Source organism: Microtus oregoni, unplaced genomic scaffold, assembly GCF_018167655.1.
Source record: "Microtus oregoni isolate MIOR12 unplaced genomic scaffold, Mior012 000023F_ref0000262, whole genome shotgun sequence".
Lineage (NCBI taxonomy): Eukaryota > Metazoa > Chordata > Mammalia > Rodentia > Cricetidae > Microtus > Microtus oregoni.
In genome coordinates, this window is record NW_024543082.1 from 18,913,248 (window position 1) to 18,933,905 (window position 20,658).

General features: G+C 40.2%; 1 protein-coding gene across 1 annotated transcript; it reads right to left on the bottom strand.

Moving 5' to 3' along the window:
* Positions 1–64: 64 nt before the first annotated feature.
* LOC121461614 (cell surface glycoprotein CD200 receptor 2-like) lies at positions 65–12,941 on the bottom strand. Its single transcript, XM_041672708.1, has 4 exons — positions 12,878–12,941; positions 4,979–5,296; positions 4,618–4,866; positions 65–183 (listed from the first exon to the last, which is right to left on the bottom strand). Exons 1-4 carry the CDS (start codon positions 12,939–12,941, stop codon positions 65–67), a joined length of 750 nt encoding a protein of 249 aa, XP_041528642.1.
* Between the last annotated feature and the right edge of the window lie 7,717 nt (positions 12,942–20,658).

Genomic DNA, 20,658 nt, shown 5'->3' on the forward strand with positions numbered 1-20,658 from the left:
ATACTTTCCCAGTCCACTGTGAGCTCAATCTTTTCTAGGAGTCTAACTTTGCAGTTTTCTGTTCCTACATGAAATAATTGCTCTTCTGGGAGAAAACCAATCCTTGGATGAGCAGAATAATCCCCAGAAGGGAAAGTTTCACATAGAGAATGGTCAGCAGGGAACGCAGCATGATGGTGACACCTGTAACTACAGGCAAGGGCAAAGGACAAGTCAGTTCAATAATGGCTCTAATTGAGAAATAAGACAAACAACTAGAAAATTACTTAGAGTATTCCTAAAGTTAGGGAACATCAAAATCAGAAAATCTTATCAATTATACTTCAAATACTACTCATATACTACTATTTCAGGATCAAATTTAGTAACCTAGTCCAACTTTTGTGATTGATAGGCATTAACAAATATTTTACAGTGAATAGATACAATGTAGTATTGTTAAAACTTCCCAGTTATATAAGGAAAAAGTTCCCATGTAACTTTATTTTATTTTAGGAAAATGTAATTGCATCATTTCTATTCATTCCTATTCCTTCCTCCAACCTCCCAACGCTCCCTCTTAAATTCCTAACTTCTTCTTTCTTAATTGTTTTCATTGCCTATTTTTACATAATATGCAAATGAAATCTGCTTAGTTTATGTTGCTTGAATGTACATGATTTCAGAACTGGCCACTTGATATGGAATAACCAATAAGGGACCATTTCTGAGGGAAGACTCCTTCTCCCCCTACCCAGAACCCCTAGTTATGTGTAATTTTTAGACTAGGGGTGTCTTAGTTAGGGTCTTCATTGCTGTGAAGAGACAAGCTGATCACGGCAACTGTTATAAAGACAACATTTAATTGGAGTGGCTTGTTTATGGTTTCAGAGGTTTGGTCCATTTTCATCATGACAGGGTGCATGGCAGCATGCAGGTAGATGTGGTGCTGGGGCTGAGAGTCCTACATCTTGCAAGCAACAGTGAGTCAAATGCCTTACTGGGTGGTTCCTGAGCATAGAAAACCTCAAAGTCCACCCCCACAGTGACACACTTCCTCTAAGAAGACCATACTCACTCCAGCATAGCCTCACCTCCCTGTGCAATTATGGGAGCCAATTACATTCAAACAAACACAAGGGATGAAGACCCATAAGATTTACCGCTACCTTGTGTGTATATCTACTGATGGTTGACTTGTTGAGGTTTCATGGGTGAAGACTTCCTGTCATTTCCAAGAGACACAATCTTCTATAAAAATGTTTTTATCTATTTATTCATTCATTCATTGTTTCATTTTACATACCTGTCACAGTTACCCTTCCCTCCTCTCCTCCCATTCCCTACTCCCCAGGTCCTCTCTACTTCACCCCAAACCACTCTTTCTCTGTTCCTATTCAGAAAGGGTCAGGCTTCCCATGGATATCATCAAAGCATCACATATCAAGTAGTCATGAGACTAAACACCTCCCCTTTTGTTTAAGTTGGGCAAGGCAATCCAGTGAGAGGAATAGGTTCCTGCCAGCCAGCCAAAGTGATAGGGACAGTCATGCTCCCAGTGTTCCGAGCCCAGCTACACAACAGTCACATATTAGATCAGTCCCAATCAGCCTCCCTGGTTGTTGGTTCAAACTCTGTGAGTTTCTATAAGCCAGGATACACGTTTCTGTGGGATTTCTTTGATGTCCTTGGCCCCTCTTGCTTCTACACTCCTTCCTCCCTCTCTTCAAAAGCATTCCTGAGACCCAGCCTATTGTTTGGCTTTGGATCTCTATATCTGTCTCCATCAGTTACTGGATGAAGGCTCTCTGATAACAGTTGGAGTAGTCACCAATTTGATCATAGGACATGGTCAGTTCAGGCTATGTATCCACTACTGCTAGCAGTCTTAGTTGGGATCATCCTTGTAGATTCATGGGGTTTTTCCCTGAATCAGGTTTCTGCCTGATCCCCCAAAGCCACCCTTCCCAGTCTTCTCGTTCAGTACTCTCACCTTCCACTTATTCCCCAAACCAATCCCTCAAGTTCTCATGCCACGCGACCCCAGTCCACCCACAACATCTCTTTTTTCCCCCTTCCCAAGGATATGTATGTGTCTCACCTTGGGTCCTTCTTGTTACCTAGTCTCTCTGGGTCTGTGCATTGCAGCATGGTTATCCTTTATTTTACAATTAAAATTCACTTTTGGCTATTACGAATAATTCTGCTATAAACATAGTTGAGCAAGTGATTTTGTGGCATGAGGGAACATCCTTTGGGCATATGCCCAGGAGTGATATAGCTGGGTCTTGAGGTGGATCAACTCGCAGTTTTCTGAGAAACTGTCAAAATAGCTGTATAAGCTCGTACTCCCACCAGCAATGATGATGTATCCCCCTTACTCCACATCCTCTCCAGCATAAGAAGTACTTTCTGTTTTTTATCTTAGCCATTCTGACAGGTGTAAAATGGAATTTCAGTGTCAGTTTGACTTGCATTTCTCTATGACTAAGGATATTGATCAGATCCATAGATGTTTCTCGGTCATTTGAGATTCTTCTGCTGAGAATTTTCTGTTTTGGTCTGTACCTCATTTTTTAAAAAAATCAATTATTTGGTTTGTTTATGTCTAGTTACTTGAGTTCTCTATATATTTTGGAGATAAGGTCTCTGTAACATGTGGGGTTGTTGAATATCTTTTCCCATTTTATAGGCTGCTGTTTTGTATTTTTTTACCGTGTCCTTTGCCTTACAAAGTTTTTCAGTTTCAGGAGGTCCCACTTATTAATTGTCAACCTTAGCATCTGTGCTACTACTGGTGCTCTATTCAGAAATTTGGGAGACACAATCATGTAGTAGATTTCCTGGTCCTATGGCTCTTTTAATGTTTTCCCCATCTTCTATAATATTCCTCGAGCATTAGGTATAGGAATTGTGTTGTATATGTATTCATGGGGACTGGACATCCTATGATCAATGTTCTGTGCATTTTGACCATTTGTGACATTCTATAATGGTTTCTGTCTATCACAAAGAAAAGCTTCTTTGGTAAGGGTTAAGAGCCACACTTGTTTGTGGGCATAAGGCTATTTTGAATTCAATAAACATTACTCTGGTTTAATGAAGGGCTGTAGTACATTTGCCTCCAAGAGCAATGACCTCACTTACCTTGAATAATTGGCAAGTTTTCCAATACTAGGCATGATCTTCCTCTTATTGAGTCAGCCTTGAATTGGACAGCTTTGGTTTGCTGCCAAGATGTGGTTACCACTACTGAACCTTAGGGACTAGCTGTGCTGGTAATTGTTGAGGTTTACAATCTCCAAAGCCAGGTGGTACTACCAAGTGCTTCCCTTTTGGGGCATCTTACAGATCACCTTGGTGACTTTGAAAGTTAGTATTCAGGGAGGAGATTTTCGGGTCAAATCCAGCTTAGATCATCTGAGTCCTCTGGCTAAAGAACATCCCATGCAAATTTTAGACTTTTGAATGGTATTGTTTTTTTTTATTTCAAAAAAAAAAGTCTTGAGAGTTTCATACAATGTATCTTGATCATATTCACCTACAACTCCTCCTCCTACCTCCTACCAGATCCACACTCTGCTTTGTTACCCCACCAACTTTTCGTCTTTGTTTCTATAACACACTGGCTTCAGTTTATGTTGCCCATATCCTCCTGGGTAAGAGCCTGTGAAGAACAACAGCCTTAAAGAGAGCTGACCCTCTCTCTCCTCAAGAAGCTGTTAACTGTCCCTGGTTCCTCAATTGTCAGTGAAGAGACTCAGGAGCCCCTTTCCAAGCGATGATAAATTTTGATGGGTTTCTTCTTGTGCAGGATACTGCATTCCTGGAAGCTTGTGAGTTTAGATACCCTGCCTGTCGTGCCCAGAAGTCACTTCCTCTGACCTCTGACCTCTGAATTTACAAAATGGGTTCTCTGTAGCTTTAAATTCTGGGTTGTTTTTCTTGACCAGTGAAGAGTTTCTGCTTTATCCCAACACCATTTATTAAAGATGCCATTGTTATAATTTAAAAAGTGGCATGAAAAAGACACCATAACACAGAACTCGGGGGGAGGGAATTTTATTAAGGAAACATAAAAAGGGGAAGGGGAAGTGGGGCAGGCCTCAGGGACAGGAGTAGCAGAAGAGAAGTGAGAGGATGGGGGGAGAAACAGAGAGACAGGGAGGGGATCAGAGAGAGAGCGAGGAGAGAGAGAGAGAGAGAGAGAGAGAGAGAGAGAAGAATAGATGGACAGAGAGGGGAGGTAGATAAAGCACTGTGCATCCTAAAGTCTGTGAACCATTAATTCTACCAAATCACAGATCCTGATACACAGTTTAAGAAAACATCCTGACTTTATATATAGTTGATAAGAACTGCAGGTGATAACTGAAAACTTGTGACTACTGTCTGAAGTGTATCTATTTGACACAGGCTAGTCTTACCCAAGTGGCCAGGACACTCCCTGGGCAGCTGAGACAGCTGGTGAGCAGCTCCATGGTTCCTGCTTGAGTTGTCTTGACTTTCCTCTCCCATCCCCTTTGTGGCTTTGGCCACAGTATTTGTCAGAAACAGAATGAAATTAGAACACTTCTCTTTCATGAAAGAATAAGTTAAATTTCAAGTATTTATTCTTCAAAAAGGGGTGACACTTACCTTGATTCAGTTCTATGGACAGAGTCTGGTTGCCAGTAGGATGGGAGACAAAGCAGAACACCACAGACACATTGTTCTGCTCCCAGAAGTATGTGCTCCTGACAGTCACGGTGCCATTGCTGTGTGATTCCTGCTTAGTGACGTGATTCCCATCTGGACTCCAAAAGATCTGCGCAGCCGGCTTGCCTGCAGTTGCCTCACAAACTGCTGTTCTGTTTTCCCCTGGAAGCAGGGTAACTGCTGGAGGCACTGTGGAGATGGAAGCGAAAATGATTCAGTCTTGTCCCAAATTACAAAGGCGTCTGATTCTATCTAAAATCTGGTGACCTGAAATAGCAGGATATGTGACCCTGTCACTTACCTAGCACATAGAGGTCATGTCTCCTTAGGAAATTCCCCTGCAGTGTTGCTATTTCACATGAATAAAGCCCGTCATGACTGAGGGCCACTGCATTGATCTGAAGGTCAGGACTCTGGTCAGGTGTGGATGCCCAGGTGATTCTCTTGTCTGTACAGTTGGTTTCATTGGTCTCTTTTGTTTCTACTCTGTAAGTTATTCTGCAGGGAGGCTGGCCTCTGGGGGCTATGGCCCATGCTATTAATATTGCTTTTGTCATTGGAAGAGCAGGGCAACACAGCAGAGCCTTTGCACCCGTCTTTACAAACAGTGTAGTGTTAACTGGACACACACACACAAAGAACAGGAAAAGGAAAGCTGTGTTAAGTCTGTCCACAGCAGCATACATGAAGTTACACTAGAGCTTTGCTTGACTTATAAATGTATTGTAGAAATATTTGATTTTTCTCAAAATTCTTGTTTTTGTATGTTCAATCTATTAAAATTAAATACATTATCTACTTTCTAAACTAAAAATTCAAGGCCTGTGGCCTACATGCATCTCTCACCATAAAACTGCCCACTAACTTATACTGATTTAGAGTCTGTGATGGATACAAGCTTTCTGAGAGGTGATTACTCAACAAATTATCTGTTATAATCACCTGTGACAAAAGACTCAGTGATGTCACCACTTTAACAGGAGCCGAAGTCGCTGTGAACGAGCCTTGACTCTGATAAGCATTGTATTAACCAGCTCAACTACACCATTTCATTATCACTTGCCTCTTTGGGGTCCTCAGGTCCTGACAAGTCACATCAAATAAAGGTCATCTAATTAGATAATGAAGGGTTCTTTAGCACAGACTTGGGAGGATGCTAATCCCCTAGCCCTTCTTACTCTAAGACAGCAAAGGTGTAGATACAATCAATCGTTCAGATCCCTCTTGCCATAACTCTCACATCACCAGATTCTTCTACTCATCCTACATCTCTCCAGAAGCCAAAGCAGTAGTCACTGTTTCTCAGCAAGGTGAACTCTCCATTCCCCCAGTGCTAGCCACAGGATAAAAAAGAACAGTACCTTCGAACTCAGGTAATAAACTATTCTGTGATGTTTGACTCCCATTCATACGACTTGACTCTAGAAAATATTTAAATAAGAATGTTTAAGTATTTATATCACTGTAAGCAATAATTAGAAGCTTAATCTTCACTAATATTCAACACCTTGGAAATTACATTTTAATTTATCAATTTATTATTTTCCATTTATGAATGATCTTATTTTGTCAAATAGTTTGTACAGTAACCCTGTTTTCCTTCTTTCAGTTCCTTGCCAAGTCCAGTGTAGGCATACCATAAAAGATTAATTAGTTAAATTCCTTTCTCCAGATTTCATCCCGTAATTAAAGCCACAGTGCTGGCCACAAGATAAAGAAGAATAGTACCTTCTGACATGGATAATAAAATAGTCTGTGCCATTTTATTTCAATTCATACTACCTGAATATCTTGACTTTAAAAGTGTTTAAATAAGAGTTTTAAATATTTAAATTGCTATAAAATTAGAAGTTGTATCATCATATGTCAACATCTTTCTCAACAGCTTTAAAAATAGTTTTATTACATACTAATCAATTATTTCCCTTTTAAGAGTACTCTTATTTTGTCAAAGAGTTTGCAGAGTAGTCCTTCTTTCCATCCAACCCCTTGCCAGGTAGGCATAATGCATGAGCTGACTTGATTATACTCCTTTCTCCAGATGCCATCTATTGGGGGGATATTCAATCACCTTTGAACCTGAAGTTTGCAATTGCATTGATTAAATAAAATTAACTATGGTTCAAGAGACTGAGATAGCAACTAGTTGACAGAAAGTAATCATAGAGCACCAGAGGCATCCAGGAGAGATAAAGAGACACAGGAAGTAGTAGGGAGGGATCTGGAGTGGCACAGCTTTTTTTTGTTTTGTTTTAGAAGAGCAGAAGGACTGGGGTTTTCTGGAGACTCTGAGCTGCAGGTTTTCAACTCAGCCTTTGAATTTTGATTCTTATTTATAAACAGAATGGTAGAGATTTAGTTAAAGCTACCTTTAGTGGCAGTGAGAGACCAGTGCCCACAGGAACAGAATTTCTGCCAGGCTGCCACCCTAGTGGCTGCTGATGGAGATGCAGGCCCGGAACTGTGGAGTAACAGTTGTTGGCTGAAATAGCAGTTGATTAAGGTGCGGACACAGTGCTGAAATTTAACCAACATTTGGTGATCCAATGTGTGGCATGATCACACGGACAGAGATGTTTCAATAACTTAAGGCTTTTGGTGACAGTAAGACATGCACTTACTTCACGACCCTCCACATGAAGGTGCTCTTGTTGAGACAAGGTTGGCCATTGGCCAAGAGACTGCCCTTGGCTTGACTGCTGAGAGTATGCTGTCTAAATCGGATGAGCAGGACATAAAAGGTGACTGCTGAACTTTGCCAATAAAGATAACACAGTCCTTCAAAATTTCTGCTTCACAGAAAAGTCTGTCAGATATTCTAGACCTGTACTCCAAATATGGATGCTCCAAAGTTGCAAAGAAACCTTGGGTGACTATGGAGGCAGCCAACTACATCTGTCATTTTTATTGCTTTGGAAGTTATTTCCAGTGCACTTCCTATATACTCAGGTAATATTAAACACTTCTCAGGTCTCTGAAGAAGTTGAAGACAAGATAGAGTTACTGTTTTCTTTGTTGCCAAATTTAGAAAAGAAACTTACAAAAGAGGTATAAATTATATAAGGTTGAGAGACATAACAGCTTAAGTTTATCTAAGAAAATGTTTTGAGGTCTAAGAAGATAGTTTTGAGTTGGTAATGCAAGTTAGAATAGAAAATGAGTTGGGAAAAAAACTTTTAACTCCCTACAATAGGATAGATAATAGAGTAGCTTTTCTGAATTTGCCAATACAGTGGACTAAGAATTTTTAACATAATCCTCATTTCATAATTGCTCCTATTATTTATGGTCTTAGTGTATTAGAGTTAAACACATTTGTTTTTATTTAGACAAAAAGGAAAGAGCGAAAGAGAATATTCAATTACACTGTGAACCCCAAGTTTGCATTTGCATTGATTAAATAAAATGAACCATGGGTCAGGAGACTGAATTAGCAACCAGTGCATGGAAAGTAATCATAGATCATCAGAGGGCACCCAGGAGAGATAGAGAGACACAGGAAGTAGTAGGGAGGGATTTGGAGTGGCACAGCTCTTTTATGTTTTAGTGGAAAGAGACTCATGCTTTTTGGAAATGCTTGCAAGGAAAAAAGGTTAGATAGTTGCAACCCAGCCTCTCTGAGCTAGCAATTTTTCAATCTGGCCTTTGAATCTTCATTTCTTATTTATAAATAGAATGATAGAGATTTAGCTAAAGCTACCTTTAGTAGGAGCAACAGAACCAGTGCCTCCGGGATCAGAATTCCTGCCAGGCTTTGTCAGTGGCCAAGCTGCTGCTAGAGAAGCAGGTTAGTAACCACGGAGCTGCAATTGCTGGCTGAATGCCAGTAGATTAAAGCACAGCTGTTGTGCTGAATTTAAAACAGCAATTTGGCCTAGTAATGAACACCATACAGATAAAGAAACAGTCATTCTCAAGACCTGTAGGAACAGAACCACAAAGAGTTCATCCTCTCTGTTCCTGATTTCAACCTTGTGACTGAACAGCAGAAATGATTTAAAACAGAGGTAGGAACAGGATAGGTGTCCTTTCCTCTCTCCACTTTCTGGTTATCTGGTTCCTTGGGTTCTGCAGAATTTCTCACAATAAAATAGCCCTAAGCCAGGCATGGCTGGACAGAGAGAGAAGCAAGAGAATCATAAATTTCAGAGAAGGTAATGATAGTCAAATGGCCAGTCGACATATGGAAAAGATTAGTAACTATAAAGGAATGTCAATCAAAAACCCAGCAAAATAATCACTATCTACCTAGAAGCATGAGCAAAATTAAAATGACATGTGGAGGGTTAGTAATGTTGATTTTCACTGACCTATGCAGATTGGTGTCTGTAGGACCTGGGTAAGAAGACCTTAGGGGATGGAGCAGACTACAGTCTAATGCTGTAGAAAAACTTACTTCAGTTTCAGGGTACTTTCATACATTCTCACTGTTATGAGAATGAATGACAGCAGATAACCGGAGACACTACTGCTTGGAGGAGTGTACGGATAAGGCTAAGAGAAAAGCCCCCCCCAAAATGGATAGACAGCATAAAGGAAGACTGTGGAATCTTGGATATCACAATAGCACAAGGACTGCCCAGAACAGGAACAGCTGGAGAACAGCCGTAAACAGGCTGCCCATGCACGCTTAAGCATAGCCAGGGCATGAATGAATGAATGAATGAATGAATATACCTTCATATACTAATGTAACAAAGAACCAATGATCCTAGGAAGACTGCTTGCGTTCAAAAAAAACATGCAAATAATTGCCAGTAAGCACATAATAAATATTAATAAAGCAGACCTTCTGAATTTTCTCAGAACGGACAAATTTAAATAAAATTTGCCTGGCACATACTAAGATTGTATCTGGGAAAGCATGAAAGCAAGGCAGACGGCCATATTCAGATTCAGGGGCCACTGAGGACAGCACTTAGCAATCCTTTCATCAAATTGGCTTCTATAGTTAAGATCTGACATGCAACAAGAGTATACATGTCTAATAAATTAAATGTAAATATTTAACACAGGAGTCTATGAAATCCCATCCAAGAACAACCCAAGAAGAAAATACACTTAAAGTAAAAGGCCCCCTGCCTTTCCTTTTTGAGCATCTCAATGTTCTCCACGGGTCATTCTCTTAACCACGTTCTGACAGGTAGTTACAGGCATCACTGGTGATAATTTAAAATAACCAAAAACTTCTGGCTGCAAATTATTAACTGCACACAACATGGGAGAGGGGAAGGAAGGAGAGGGGACAAAAGAAACAACCTTAAAGTACAGCCTTAAATATGAGAGAAGCAAGAAATTTACAAAAATTTTCTTTTCAGGCAGTCACTCATCTTTAAAGTCATGATAACAACTAACAGAATAATCTCTTTGGCGAAATATTTGTAGAAAACCTGTTTTTTAAAAATAATGAGCTTAAAAGTAACCCATAAAATCTATATTAATAACAGAAAAATTATTCAAAAGCATAAAGGGTTACTCATAATTTTAAATCGTACGATGTTAACTGTTGTGATTAAGTACATACCTAGTAATGAAGCTTCAAACCACATAAAGCAAAATTTAACTAAACTAAGCGACAGTTTCACAATCACATATGGAGGTTTTGACACCTCTTCTTTGGAAATGGATTGAGCAATCAGAACTTTAAAAAGTAGCATAAACATGTAACATATTAATAACAGTATCAATCATAGTGACCAAACAGATATTTATAAAACAATTTCAATGTACATCATATTTATTTTTTCAAGTGACCTAGGCACATTTATCAAAGTCCATTATGTGATGTATCACAATACAAATCTCTACTTTTTTTTTGGCAACAGTATCTTTATTCAGTTAAAACGGACAGACTGTGACAAACCCAAGCCAGGCCAAAGAGGTGGCCAGTCCCATCTCCCCACAGTCCCTCTGACCAAAGGAGAATAGGACAGAGGGCACTGCCTCAGAGTGGGAGGAGCCCTGGAATCCACCTACCATTTGGGAGAAGGAACAAACTGCCCTTCCCAAGTTCACTTGGACAAGAGTCTAGTTTTCTAATAAAACGCCACGAATTCTACCTTTATCAGCTAATGATCTAAAGTTCAGAGTGGGCAGTCTTTAGAGGATTTGGGGTCAGGGACTTTATGTTCTAACCTCATATGTAAGGAATACATTAATTCCCCCCCCCCTTTTTTTCTTTAAAAAAAGTTTTCCTTCTGCTATTTAAAAAAATGTTTCTGAGTGTAACCAAAAATAGGTATTTCTTTCTTCTTTTTCTTTTTTTTAACCGAAATAGTTCAAAGAACAACACAACAGAAAAGAGAAATAAAACGTAAACGCACCTCATACAAAAATAACTCCTGGCCATCCCTGCTGACTGGGTAGGTATACCAAACCTGTCCTTCATCTCCCGTGTCTGCCCACCCCTGCTCTGATCTTCTCAGACAACCCGCTGGCCATTGGGATCCCTCTGATCCCTCTCTGCCTGGGACTGGGGAAGGTAAGACATAAGCTGGAGGCTGTCCCCTGTCGCCCAGAGACGGGGCCCAGTCCCTAGAATGTACTGCATTACTTGGAGAGGGTACACCCCAACAGAGGCACCCCAGCTTTCTGTATTACGGGGCCCAGGTAACAAATCTCTACTTTTAAGAAGATTAGGGGCCACCAAGATGGCTCAGCAAGTGAAGGTATATGCAGTCACAGCTGCAGACCTGAATTTGAACCCTGGAACCCACATAGAAAAAAAGAACAACTCCTAGAGTTGTCCTATGACCTCCACACAAATGCTGTGTTCTGAGTGCACGTGCACACATGCATGCGAGAACACACACACACACACACCACACACACACACACACACACACACGTTAAATGCATATATAAACAGTTTTTAAAAATTTGGAGGTGGTTATATTTACTTCATGTAAAGGTATGTCATGTTTTCTTAATTGTTTAAAATGGATTATTAATTTTGTATTTTATGTCAGACTTATATTTTATACATTTTGAAGTAGAAGGAAGTGTACTGGTACTTTTATCCTGGAAAAAAAGTCCATTTGATTTCACATTGATCAGCTTGCATAGGAACTGTGGTCCTGGTGAAACAGACTAGGACTAGTGTGATGTGGGAGTGATTTCTTATTAATAAAGAAACTGCCTAGACCCATTTGATAGGCCAACCCTTAGGTAGGCGGAGTAAACAGAACGGAATGCTGGGAGAAAGAAGCTGAGTCAGGGAGTGGCCATGATTCTCCCACTCCAGACAGACGCAGGTTAAGATCATTCCTGGTAAGCCAGCTCGTGGGCTACACAGATTAATAGAAATGGGTTAGATCAATATGTAAGAGCTAGCCAATAAGAAACTGAAACTAATGGGTCAGGCAGTGTTTAAAAGAATACAGTTTCCGTGTAATTATTTCGGGTAAAGCTAGCTGGGTGGCGGGACACAGCCCGCCGCTCCGTATTTCAACAGAGTGGCGCCCAACATGCTAATGAACTCCACGTAAAACCTGAGAGGGCTTAAAAAGGAGAGAGAGAGAATTTAAGACAGCTTTTTCTGTTTGTGGGTTGCGTCCGTATTTCAACACTAGTGTTCTATCACCTTAGCTAGCAGGCTGGTCTGTCAAATCTATGTAATAGTTATTTCAGACTCTGGTTCTTATCTTGCCCACTCTTTTCATTAACAACTTCCAATAGCTTTACTTCAAATGCTTAAGACTCAGCAATCTATGACATGAGTCTATAAACTGACCTGTATCCAGGCCACCCTCCACCCTGTTCCTTTTTCACTTATAATAAAGGACAATCTCTTCCTATCTGAGTTCAGTGCCCCTGCTTTACTCTGGATCCCACTGATTCTCCCCTCAGAGATTCCCCCTTCCTTTCTCTCTCTCTCTCTCTCTCTCTCTCTCAACCTTAAATATGAGAGAAGCAAGAAATTTACTAAAACTTTACTTTTCAGGCAGTCACTCATCTTTAAAGTCATGATAACAACTAACAGAATAATCTCTTTGGCAAAATATTTGTAGAAAACCTGTTTATTAAAAATAATGAGCTTAAAAGTAACCCGTACAGTGTTAAAGTTGTTCTGTTAGCCTGCGACAAAGGTACATGCCTGTAACCCCACGAGTCAGAAGGTTGAGGCAGGAGGATTATCATAGTCAAAAGTTAGCCTGAAGAATGGTTTCATTTCCTATAATCCTCAGAATGTCACACTTACCAGACACCAAAATAGTGATGGAGATCAGTAACCCCAAGACCGAAGTCCTCCCCACAGCATTCATCTGGAGTGGTTTCTAGTTAAGCACAAATCACCATGAGCTCTGGATGGATTCAGTGAATCTGTTTCTCAAGGTCAATGTTTGCGCGCAGTTCAGTGCATTGAAGGGTAACTTTTCTTCCTCATTTTGCCTATCTTTATCATCATCTCCATTCTGTGTGCTATTGGATGATTAAGCATGCACAGGAAAAAACATCAGTGATGTCTTCTGAGTGACAAGGAAAGAAGGAAAAGCATAACTCATTCATTCTCTCCATAATATTAAATATTAAGATAGACTTTATGGCAATTCCCCTTTTGCAAAATTTCCAAACCGAGGCGCTGACATTTTGCTAATTCAAAGTTCCTGACACACTCTTCCTTGGTTTTCCTTCCCAAGAAGCAAACAACACAGCTCTGACATCTCTCACCACTGGCCCGTGTAGTCAGTCAGTTACTGAGGTCCACATGAATGCAGTGCTTTGAAGAGTTCATCCCTGCATGCTGGTTTGGACTTACCAAAAATTTATCATCATGTATTCATAAGTTTCTCTGTGAATTTGAATTACTTAATTAGGTGACTAACGTATATAAATGAGAATTCTTGATTTGTATATACTTTTTTTGGTTTCTATGGCACCCATTTTCTTGGATATATACCTCCAAATAGGGTGATGGATCATGGGATAGTGGGACTTTTAGCCATTACTTGCTGTCATTGGTTAACTTGCCTGTCTATGCCTACTTTTTATATTAAAATTGTGTCTCAATGCCTGAAATTGTAGCCTTATTTTAAAATAAAGTCTTTTAATCTATAATTAGTAAAAATGAAACTATATAGGTTTGGGATAGATTGGATCCCAGTCCAGTGCAACTGGCATCCATATGAAAAATGAACGAGAATATCCATGCATATGAGATACATACCTGTGAAGACAAAGGCAAAGACAGAGGCCTGTTTCTTCTGCAAGTCAAGAATCCACAAAGATGCCAGCAGCCCCCAGAAGCTAGAAAACAACCTGCATTCGAGAGCTTTCGACTCCCGTGATGACAAACTAGAGCACAAAGATACTTGGAGAGTCAAAATGTTCTTCCATCCTTACAGTTCCAAAAAGAAAGAAATTACTGTGCAGACACAAGGCATAGGCCCAGCAACAGGGGAACAGCAAGCTGGATGTGTAGGAAATGGCTCATGTGTGAAAATCAAGGGGTAGGGGTAGGGGAAGGCCTGCTGGGTTTGTTAGCTTGAATAACCTCACAAGACCTGGGCATGGTAGGCTTTAGGATAGTATTTCCCACTTTTATGAAAAATAGATTCTTTTCTCATACAATATATCCTGATTTCAGTTCCTCTTCCCACTAATGCCCTCAGTTCCTTCCCACTTCTGCCCCCAACCAGATCCTTTGTGTCTCTCATTAGAAAAGAACAGACTTCTAAGATATCATCACAAAACAACAGAATAAAATATAATAAGATAAAACAAAATCCACCACACTGAGGCTGAACAAGGGAATAAACAGAAGGAAAAGAACCTCAAGGGAAGTCAGAAGAATCAGAGACCTACTTGTTCACATGCTCAGGAGTCCCATAAATACAGTAAACTGAAATTATAATAGAAACACAGAAGACCTGGGCAGACCCCTGTGGCCTTGTGCTTGCTGCTTCAGACTCTGTAACGTCATGTGAACTTTGCATAGTTGATTTAGAGAGCTTTGTTCTCCTGGTGTCCTCCATCCCTCTGGCTTTTCCACTCTTTCTAGTCTTCTCTGCTGCAGGGTTCCTAGAGCGCTGAGGGGAGGGATTTGTTAAAGGCATCCCACTTAGAGTTGTGTGTTCTAAAGTATATCTCTGTCTTTGTCTGTCTGTATGTATGTAAGTATGTATATATCTGTCTCTCTGTATCTGTCTCTCTCTATTTATCTCTTTCTGTCTCCTCCCCCCCTCCCTCTGAGTGTGTGTGTGTGTGTACTGGTTTTCTGTATTTTTCCCATCTGATACAGGAGGAAGCTTCTCTGATGATGGCTTAATAAAGCCCTGATCTAGGAGTATAGCAAAATATAGTAAGGAGCCATTTTATTGTTACTTTGTTTTCTTAGACCAGTACTATTTGATTTTATCCTCGGTATCTGGGCAAGCTAGTCTCTGGTCCTAGGTCACTTAAGCACTGTTAGGTATTAGCTCTACCTCACGGAATGGGACTTACGTTGATTCTGACATTAGCTGAGTACTCCCAGAAGCTTTGTGCCATCATTGGCCTAGCCTATTTTGCAGGCAGGACAGATCAAAGGTTTTGTGGTGGCTGAATGGAGCTTAAGTTTCTTTTTTTGGTAGCCTGCAGAGTACCTGTCTATACCAGACCCTAGAATGTAGGGCTGAAAGTTCTATGTAGGCACTAGGTCAACCTCTTCATGTTCAATGAGTTGTGTGGATGTTGTCTTCAGTAATAGGGCCTTGTTGTCAATTTGTGTAGCTTATTTTCTTAGCAACAAACCAAGGTGTTTGGGGACTTTTTTTCCCATGGGGCTCCTTTGGCCAACAATTCAATTGGATGTAATCTGATTCCAGTATGGGATCTTCGTTTGGTGACAAGAGATGGCCATTTGGGACTCCGTCTCCCTCATGATTTGCAGACTTCATTAGGATCTCCTTCATATATTTTGGAAGTTTCCAGTGTTCTAGGTTTCTATACCACCCTTCAAATGCCCCTCAATTCTAGCCATCACTCCCTGAATTCCATGTCCCCTCCTCCTCTCCACCTGTTCCTCCTCTTCCATTCCCTTACACACAGCACACCCGTAAAATCTATTCTATTTTCCCCTCCAAAAGAGATTCATGTCCCTCCCCCAAGTCCTTTCCTCTATACCTAATCTCCCTAGATCTATTGATTATAGCCCATTTATTTAACTTCCAATGTACACATATATGTGAATAGAACACATAACATGTATATCTTTTTGGGTATGGGTTACCTCACTCTTTATGCTATTTTTCTAGTACCATCCACCTGCCCACAAATTCATGATGTCTATTTTTTAAGACTGCTGAGTAATATTACATTGTGTAAATGCATCACACTTTCTTCATTTTTCAGTGGAAGAACCACCTGGGTTGTTTCCAATTTCTGGCTATTATAAACACAGTAGCATTAACATTGTAGAGCAAATGTCCTTGTGATAGTATGAAAAGTCCTTTGAGTATAAGTAAGCTCAAGAGTAGTATAGCGAGATATTGAGGTAGAATGATTTCCATCAATTTTTTTTTTTTTTTTTTTTTTTTTTTTTTGGTTTTCCGAGACAGGGTTTCTCTGTAGCTTTGGAGCCTGTCCTGGAACTAGCTCTTGTAGACCAGGCTGGCCTTGAACTCCCAGAGATCCACCAGCCTCTGCCTCCCGAGTGCTGGGAACAAAGGCGTGCACCATCACCGAACCAGCATTTTGATTTCCACAATGGTTGTACAAGTTTGCACTCCCACCTGCAATGGAAAATGTTGCCGTCTTTCCATATCCTGACCAGCATGAGCTTTGATCTTATCAGGTATTATTGATCTTAGCCATTCTGACAGGTGTAAGATGGAATCTCAGAGTAGTTTTGATTTGCATTTTGCTGATGCTAAGGATGTTCAGCATTTTTTTAAGTGTCTCTGGTCCACTTGAGTAGTCTCTATTGAGAATTCTTTGTGTAGATCTGTACATTAGTCCTCTATCAGATACGGAGTTGGCAGAACTTTCTCATTCTGTGGGCAGCCCATTTGTCCAAAGGATGGTGTCCTTTGCATTACCGCAACTTTTCAGTTTCATGAGGTCCCATTTAATAATTGTGGATTTTAGTGTCTTCGCTACTGGTGTTCTGTTCTCCTGTGCCAATGCGTTCAAGGCTGCTTCCCCCCTTTCATGTCTATCAGGTTCAATGTATCTGGTTTTATGTTAAAATTTTGATTCATTTGGAGTTGAGTTTTTGTGCAGGGTGATAGATATAAATCTGTTTGCATTCTGCATGCAAAGATCTAGTTTGACAAAGATTGTTTACAAATGCTATCTACTTTTCAGTGTGTATTTCTGGCTTCCTTATCAAAATTCAGGTGTCCATAGGTATGTGTATTGTGTCTGGATTTCCAATTCAATTCCATTGAGTAACACATCTACTTTTATGCTAATGCCATGTTGTTTTCATTACTATAGCTTTGTAAAACACCGTGAAATCAGGAATGGCAATAGCTCCTGCAGTTCTTATCTTGTTCAGGATTGTTTTGACTCTTCTGGGCTTTTGTTTTTCTTTATGAGACTGAGAATTGACCTTTCAAGATCTGTCAAGAATTGTATTAGACTTTTGATGGGGATTTCATTGAATCTGTAGATTTATTTTAGTAGGATGATGGAGGAAGGTCATTGGTTAAATAAAAAGAAACTGCTTGGCCCTCATTGGTTAGAAGATAGATGGGAGGAGTAAACAGAACAGAACGCTGGGAGGAAGAGGAAGTGAGCTCAGACTCGACAGCTCTCCTCTCGGGAGCAGACCCCTCAGAGAGACACCATGCTCCCGGCTCCCGGGCAGACACACGCGATGAAGCTCTGACCCAGGATGGACGTAAGCTAGAATCTTCCCGGTAAGCACACCTAGCTGTGCTACATAGAATATTAGAAATGGGCTGGTCCAGGTGCGAGAGTTAGCCTAGAAGAGGCTAGATAGAAATGGGCCAAGCAGTGATTAAATGAATACAGTTTGTGTATTGTTATTTCAGGCATAAGCTAGCCATGTAGGCGGCCAGGGTGCCAGGGATGCAGCCCCACCACTCTTATTTCAACAGTAGGATTCCCTTCTTTGCTTTTTACTTTGTTACTACTGATCCATGGGCATAGAATAAATGTCCCTCTTCTGATATCTTCTCCTATTTTTTTCAAAAAATTGAATTTGTGTCATACAAGGCTTTCCTTTGCTTGGTTAGTTAACACCAAGATATTTTGTATTGTAGGTTACTGGGAAATTTTCTTTTTCATTTTTGCATAGGAGGGCTATTCACTTTCTTTTTTTAGTTAATCTTGTATCCAGCCACATTCCTGAAGGTGTTTATCAGCTGTAAGAACTCCCTGTTAGAATTTTTGGAGTCACTTATGTATACTATCGTATCATCTGCAAAAAACAGGTCTTACTTTTTCCTTTCCAATCTGTATCCCCTTGTTCTCCTTTTGGTGTCCTAGTGCTCTAGCTAGGAAGTCAAGTGCTATATTGAATAGATGTGGAGAAAGTAGAGAACCATGATTTATTATCAATTTTAGTGGAATTGCTTTGAGTTTTTCTCTGTTTAAGTTGATGTTGGGTATGAGATTGCTGTAAACTGCATTTACTGTGTTACGGTATGGCATTGGTATTTCCAATCTTTCCATGACTTTGTTTTTATATTGATTTATTTTCTCAGCCTACTCAAGTTTCCTTCCTGCCTCCCTCTCGAACCTCCCCTCTTCCCCTTACTTCCACTTTTCCATTCCCTTCAGAAAAGTGCAGGCCTCCCATGTATATCATCCAGCCATGGCATATCAAGAATCAGTGAGACTAGGCACCTCCTCTCCTATTAAGGCAGAATTAGGTGACCCAGTAAGAGAAAGTGTCCTAAAGTAGGTAACAGAGTTAAAGTCAGCTCCTTCTCCCTCTGTTGGGAGTCTCACAAGAAGACCAAGCTATACAACTGTACCATATGTGAAAGAATCTAGGTCAGTCAGTCCCATGCAAGTTCTCTGGTTGTGAGCACTTATGGGCCCAAGTTAGTTGATTCTGTGGGGTTTCTTGGATTGTCCTTGGCCCCTCTTGATACCCATCTTCCACAGGATTCCCCCAGGTCTGCCTAATGTTTGGCTATGGGTCTGTATCTGTTTCTATCAGCTGCTGGTGATACCTCTCTGATGACAATTTGAATAGGGAATCATCTATAGGGATAGCAGAATATCATTAGATATCATTTCACTGACCTTTTTTCTGTTTTGCCAGTCATGCTTGGTACTATTCTAGATTGTAGATCTTGTAGATCCCCAGCCTCTGTGTTCTGGCCCTCTGTGCTGTGTCAGGGGTTGGCTCCCTCTCATACATAGTAAGAGTCTCAAGATGGACCAATCAATGGTTGGCCACAGCCATAACTTCTGCTCTACCTGTGTCCCAGCATACCTTCAATATGAGTGGAGACTGTGTTTCATTTCCCAGCACCCCAAACCTGAATATTCACACAGAAACTATACTAATTACAACACTGTTTGGCCTATTAGTTCAGTATTACTATTAACTAACACTTATATCCTAAATTAATCCATTTCTATTATTTTATATTTTGCCATGAGGCTCAAGGTTTATTGCCTCTTGCTTCTTGAGCTGCTACATGGCCTCTGCCTGGCTCTGCCTTCATTCTCCCTTCATTCAGTTTAGTTTTCTCACCTAGCTCTATTCTGCCTGAGCAGAGGCCAAGGCAGATTCTCTATTAACTGGTGTAGGAGGTTTTTCTATTCATTTGTTGCTTTTATTGATTAATGAATAAAGAAACTGTTTTGGGCCTGAGAGGGTGGAACTTAGGTAGGCGGAGGAGACAGAACTGAAAGCTGGGAAGAAGGGCAAAGAGAGACACGCCATGGGTCTTCTACCTGAGAAGGACACTGGTTAGAATCTTGCCAGTAAGACACAGTCATGTGGCCATACACAGATTAATAGAAATGTGTTAAATTAAGATGTAAGAATTAGCCAATAAGAAACTAGAGCTAATGGGCCAAGAAGTGCTTTAATAAATACAGTTTCTGTGTGGTTATTTCAGGTATGAGCTAGCTGGGCAGCCAGGACAAACCATGAGCTCACTCCTTGTAACAATTAACCATTGGTAATAAAACATGTAACACACAGAGGGGAATCCAAAACATCTCTCCTTTCCTGTCTAAATAAAAAAAAAGGTTTCAACTTAGTAAAATTACATATAACAAAACAGATATATCTGGCAAAATTAAAGAAAGTATCTATCATCTATTTTATCTTTGTGAGTCTAGAGTTTCATATCTAATTTATCTTTTATCATAACTACAAAAAACTATAGTGATCTATCTTCAAATTCATCAAAGACCCCAGAAAGATATATTACCTAGGTTAACAGGAAGTGTGTTATAAGCAATTTCTAAAACTCTAGATTGACAGAAACATCTTGCTGCCTGTACAGTCACCCAAAGTTCTTCTGTAAAGTTGGGTCTTCCATCTTCAGCCTATAGGCCCATAGCAGTTTTTTCTTTGAAGCAGGAAATTTGAAAGACCGTTTTGCCTATATTTGCAGTTTCTCAGTCTCTTTCTTCTTTGTCCTACAGAATTTCTGGCAGACTCTCTCGTGAAGTAGGAACCCTGAAGGAGTGTCTCTCTTTCATTTGGCAAGTTTAGCAGTCATTTTTCCCTGAGTCCTGCATCTTCGGTTTATACAGCATACTGTCTAGCAGTCCAAGCAAGAGCAGTTTCTTTCCCAAATGGTTAGCCTTGTCATACTGAAGGCAAATTCCATAATGAGTTTCTTCAATGCCCATCAACCTCTCTGAAGTAACTGTTGCTGCCAGAAGCAGACATGCCTCACTGTCAAGAAAAGTCTGTTTTTAATACATTTTAAATGTCATATTCTGCTTGTCTTTTAAGTGTTGAAGATTATCAATCTAACTGAAATATATCTCTGTATATCTAGAAAACCTAACTAACATGACTACAAGTTTGACTGTTACAATAATAGTTAATCCATGATT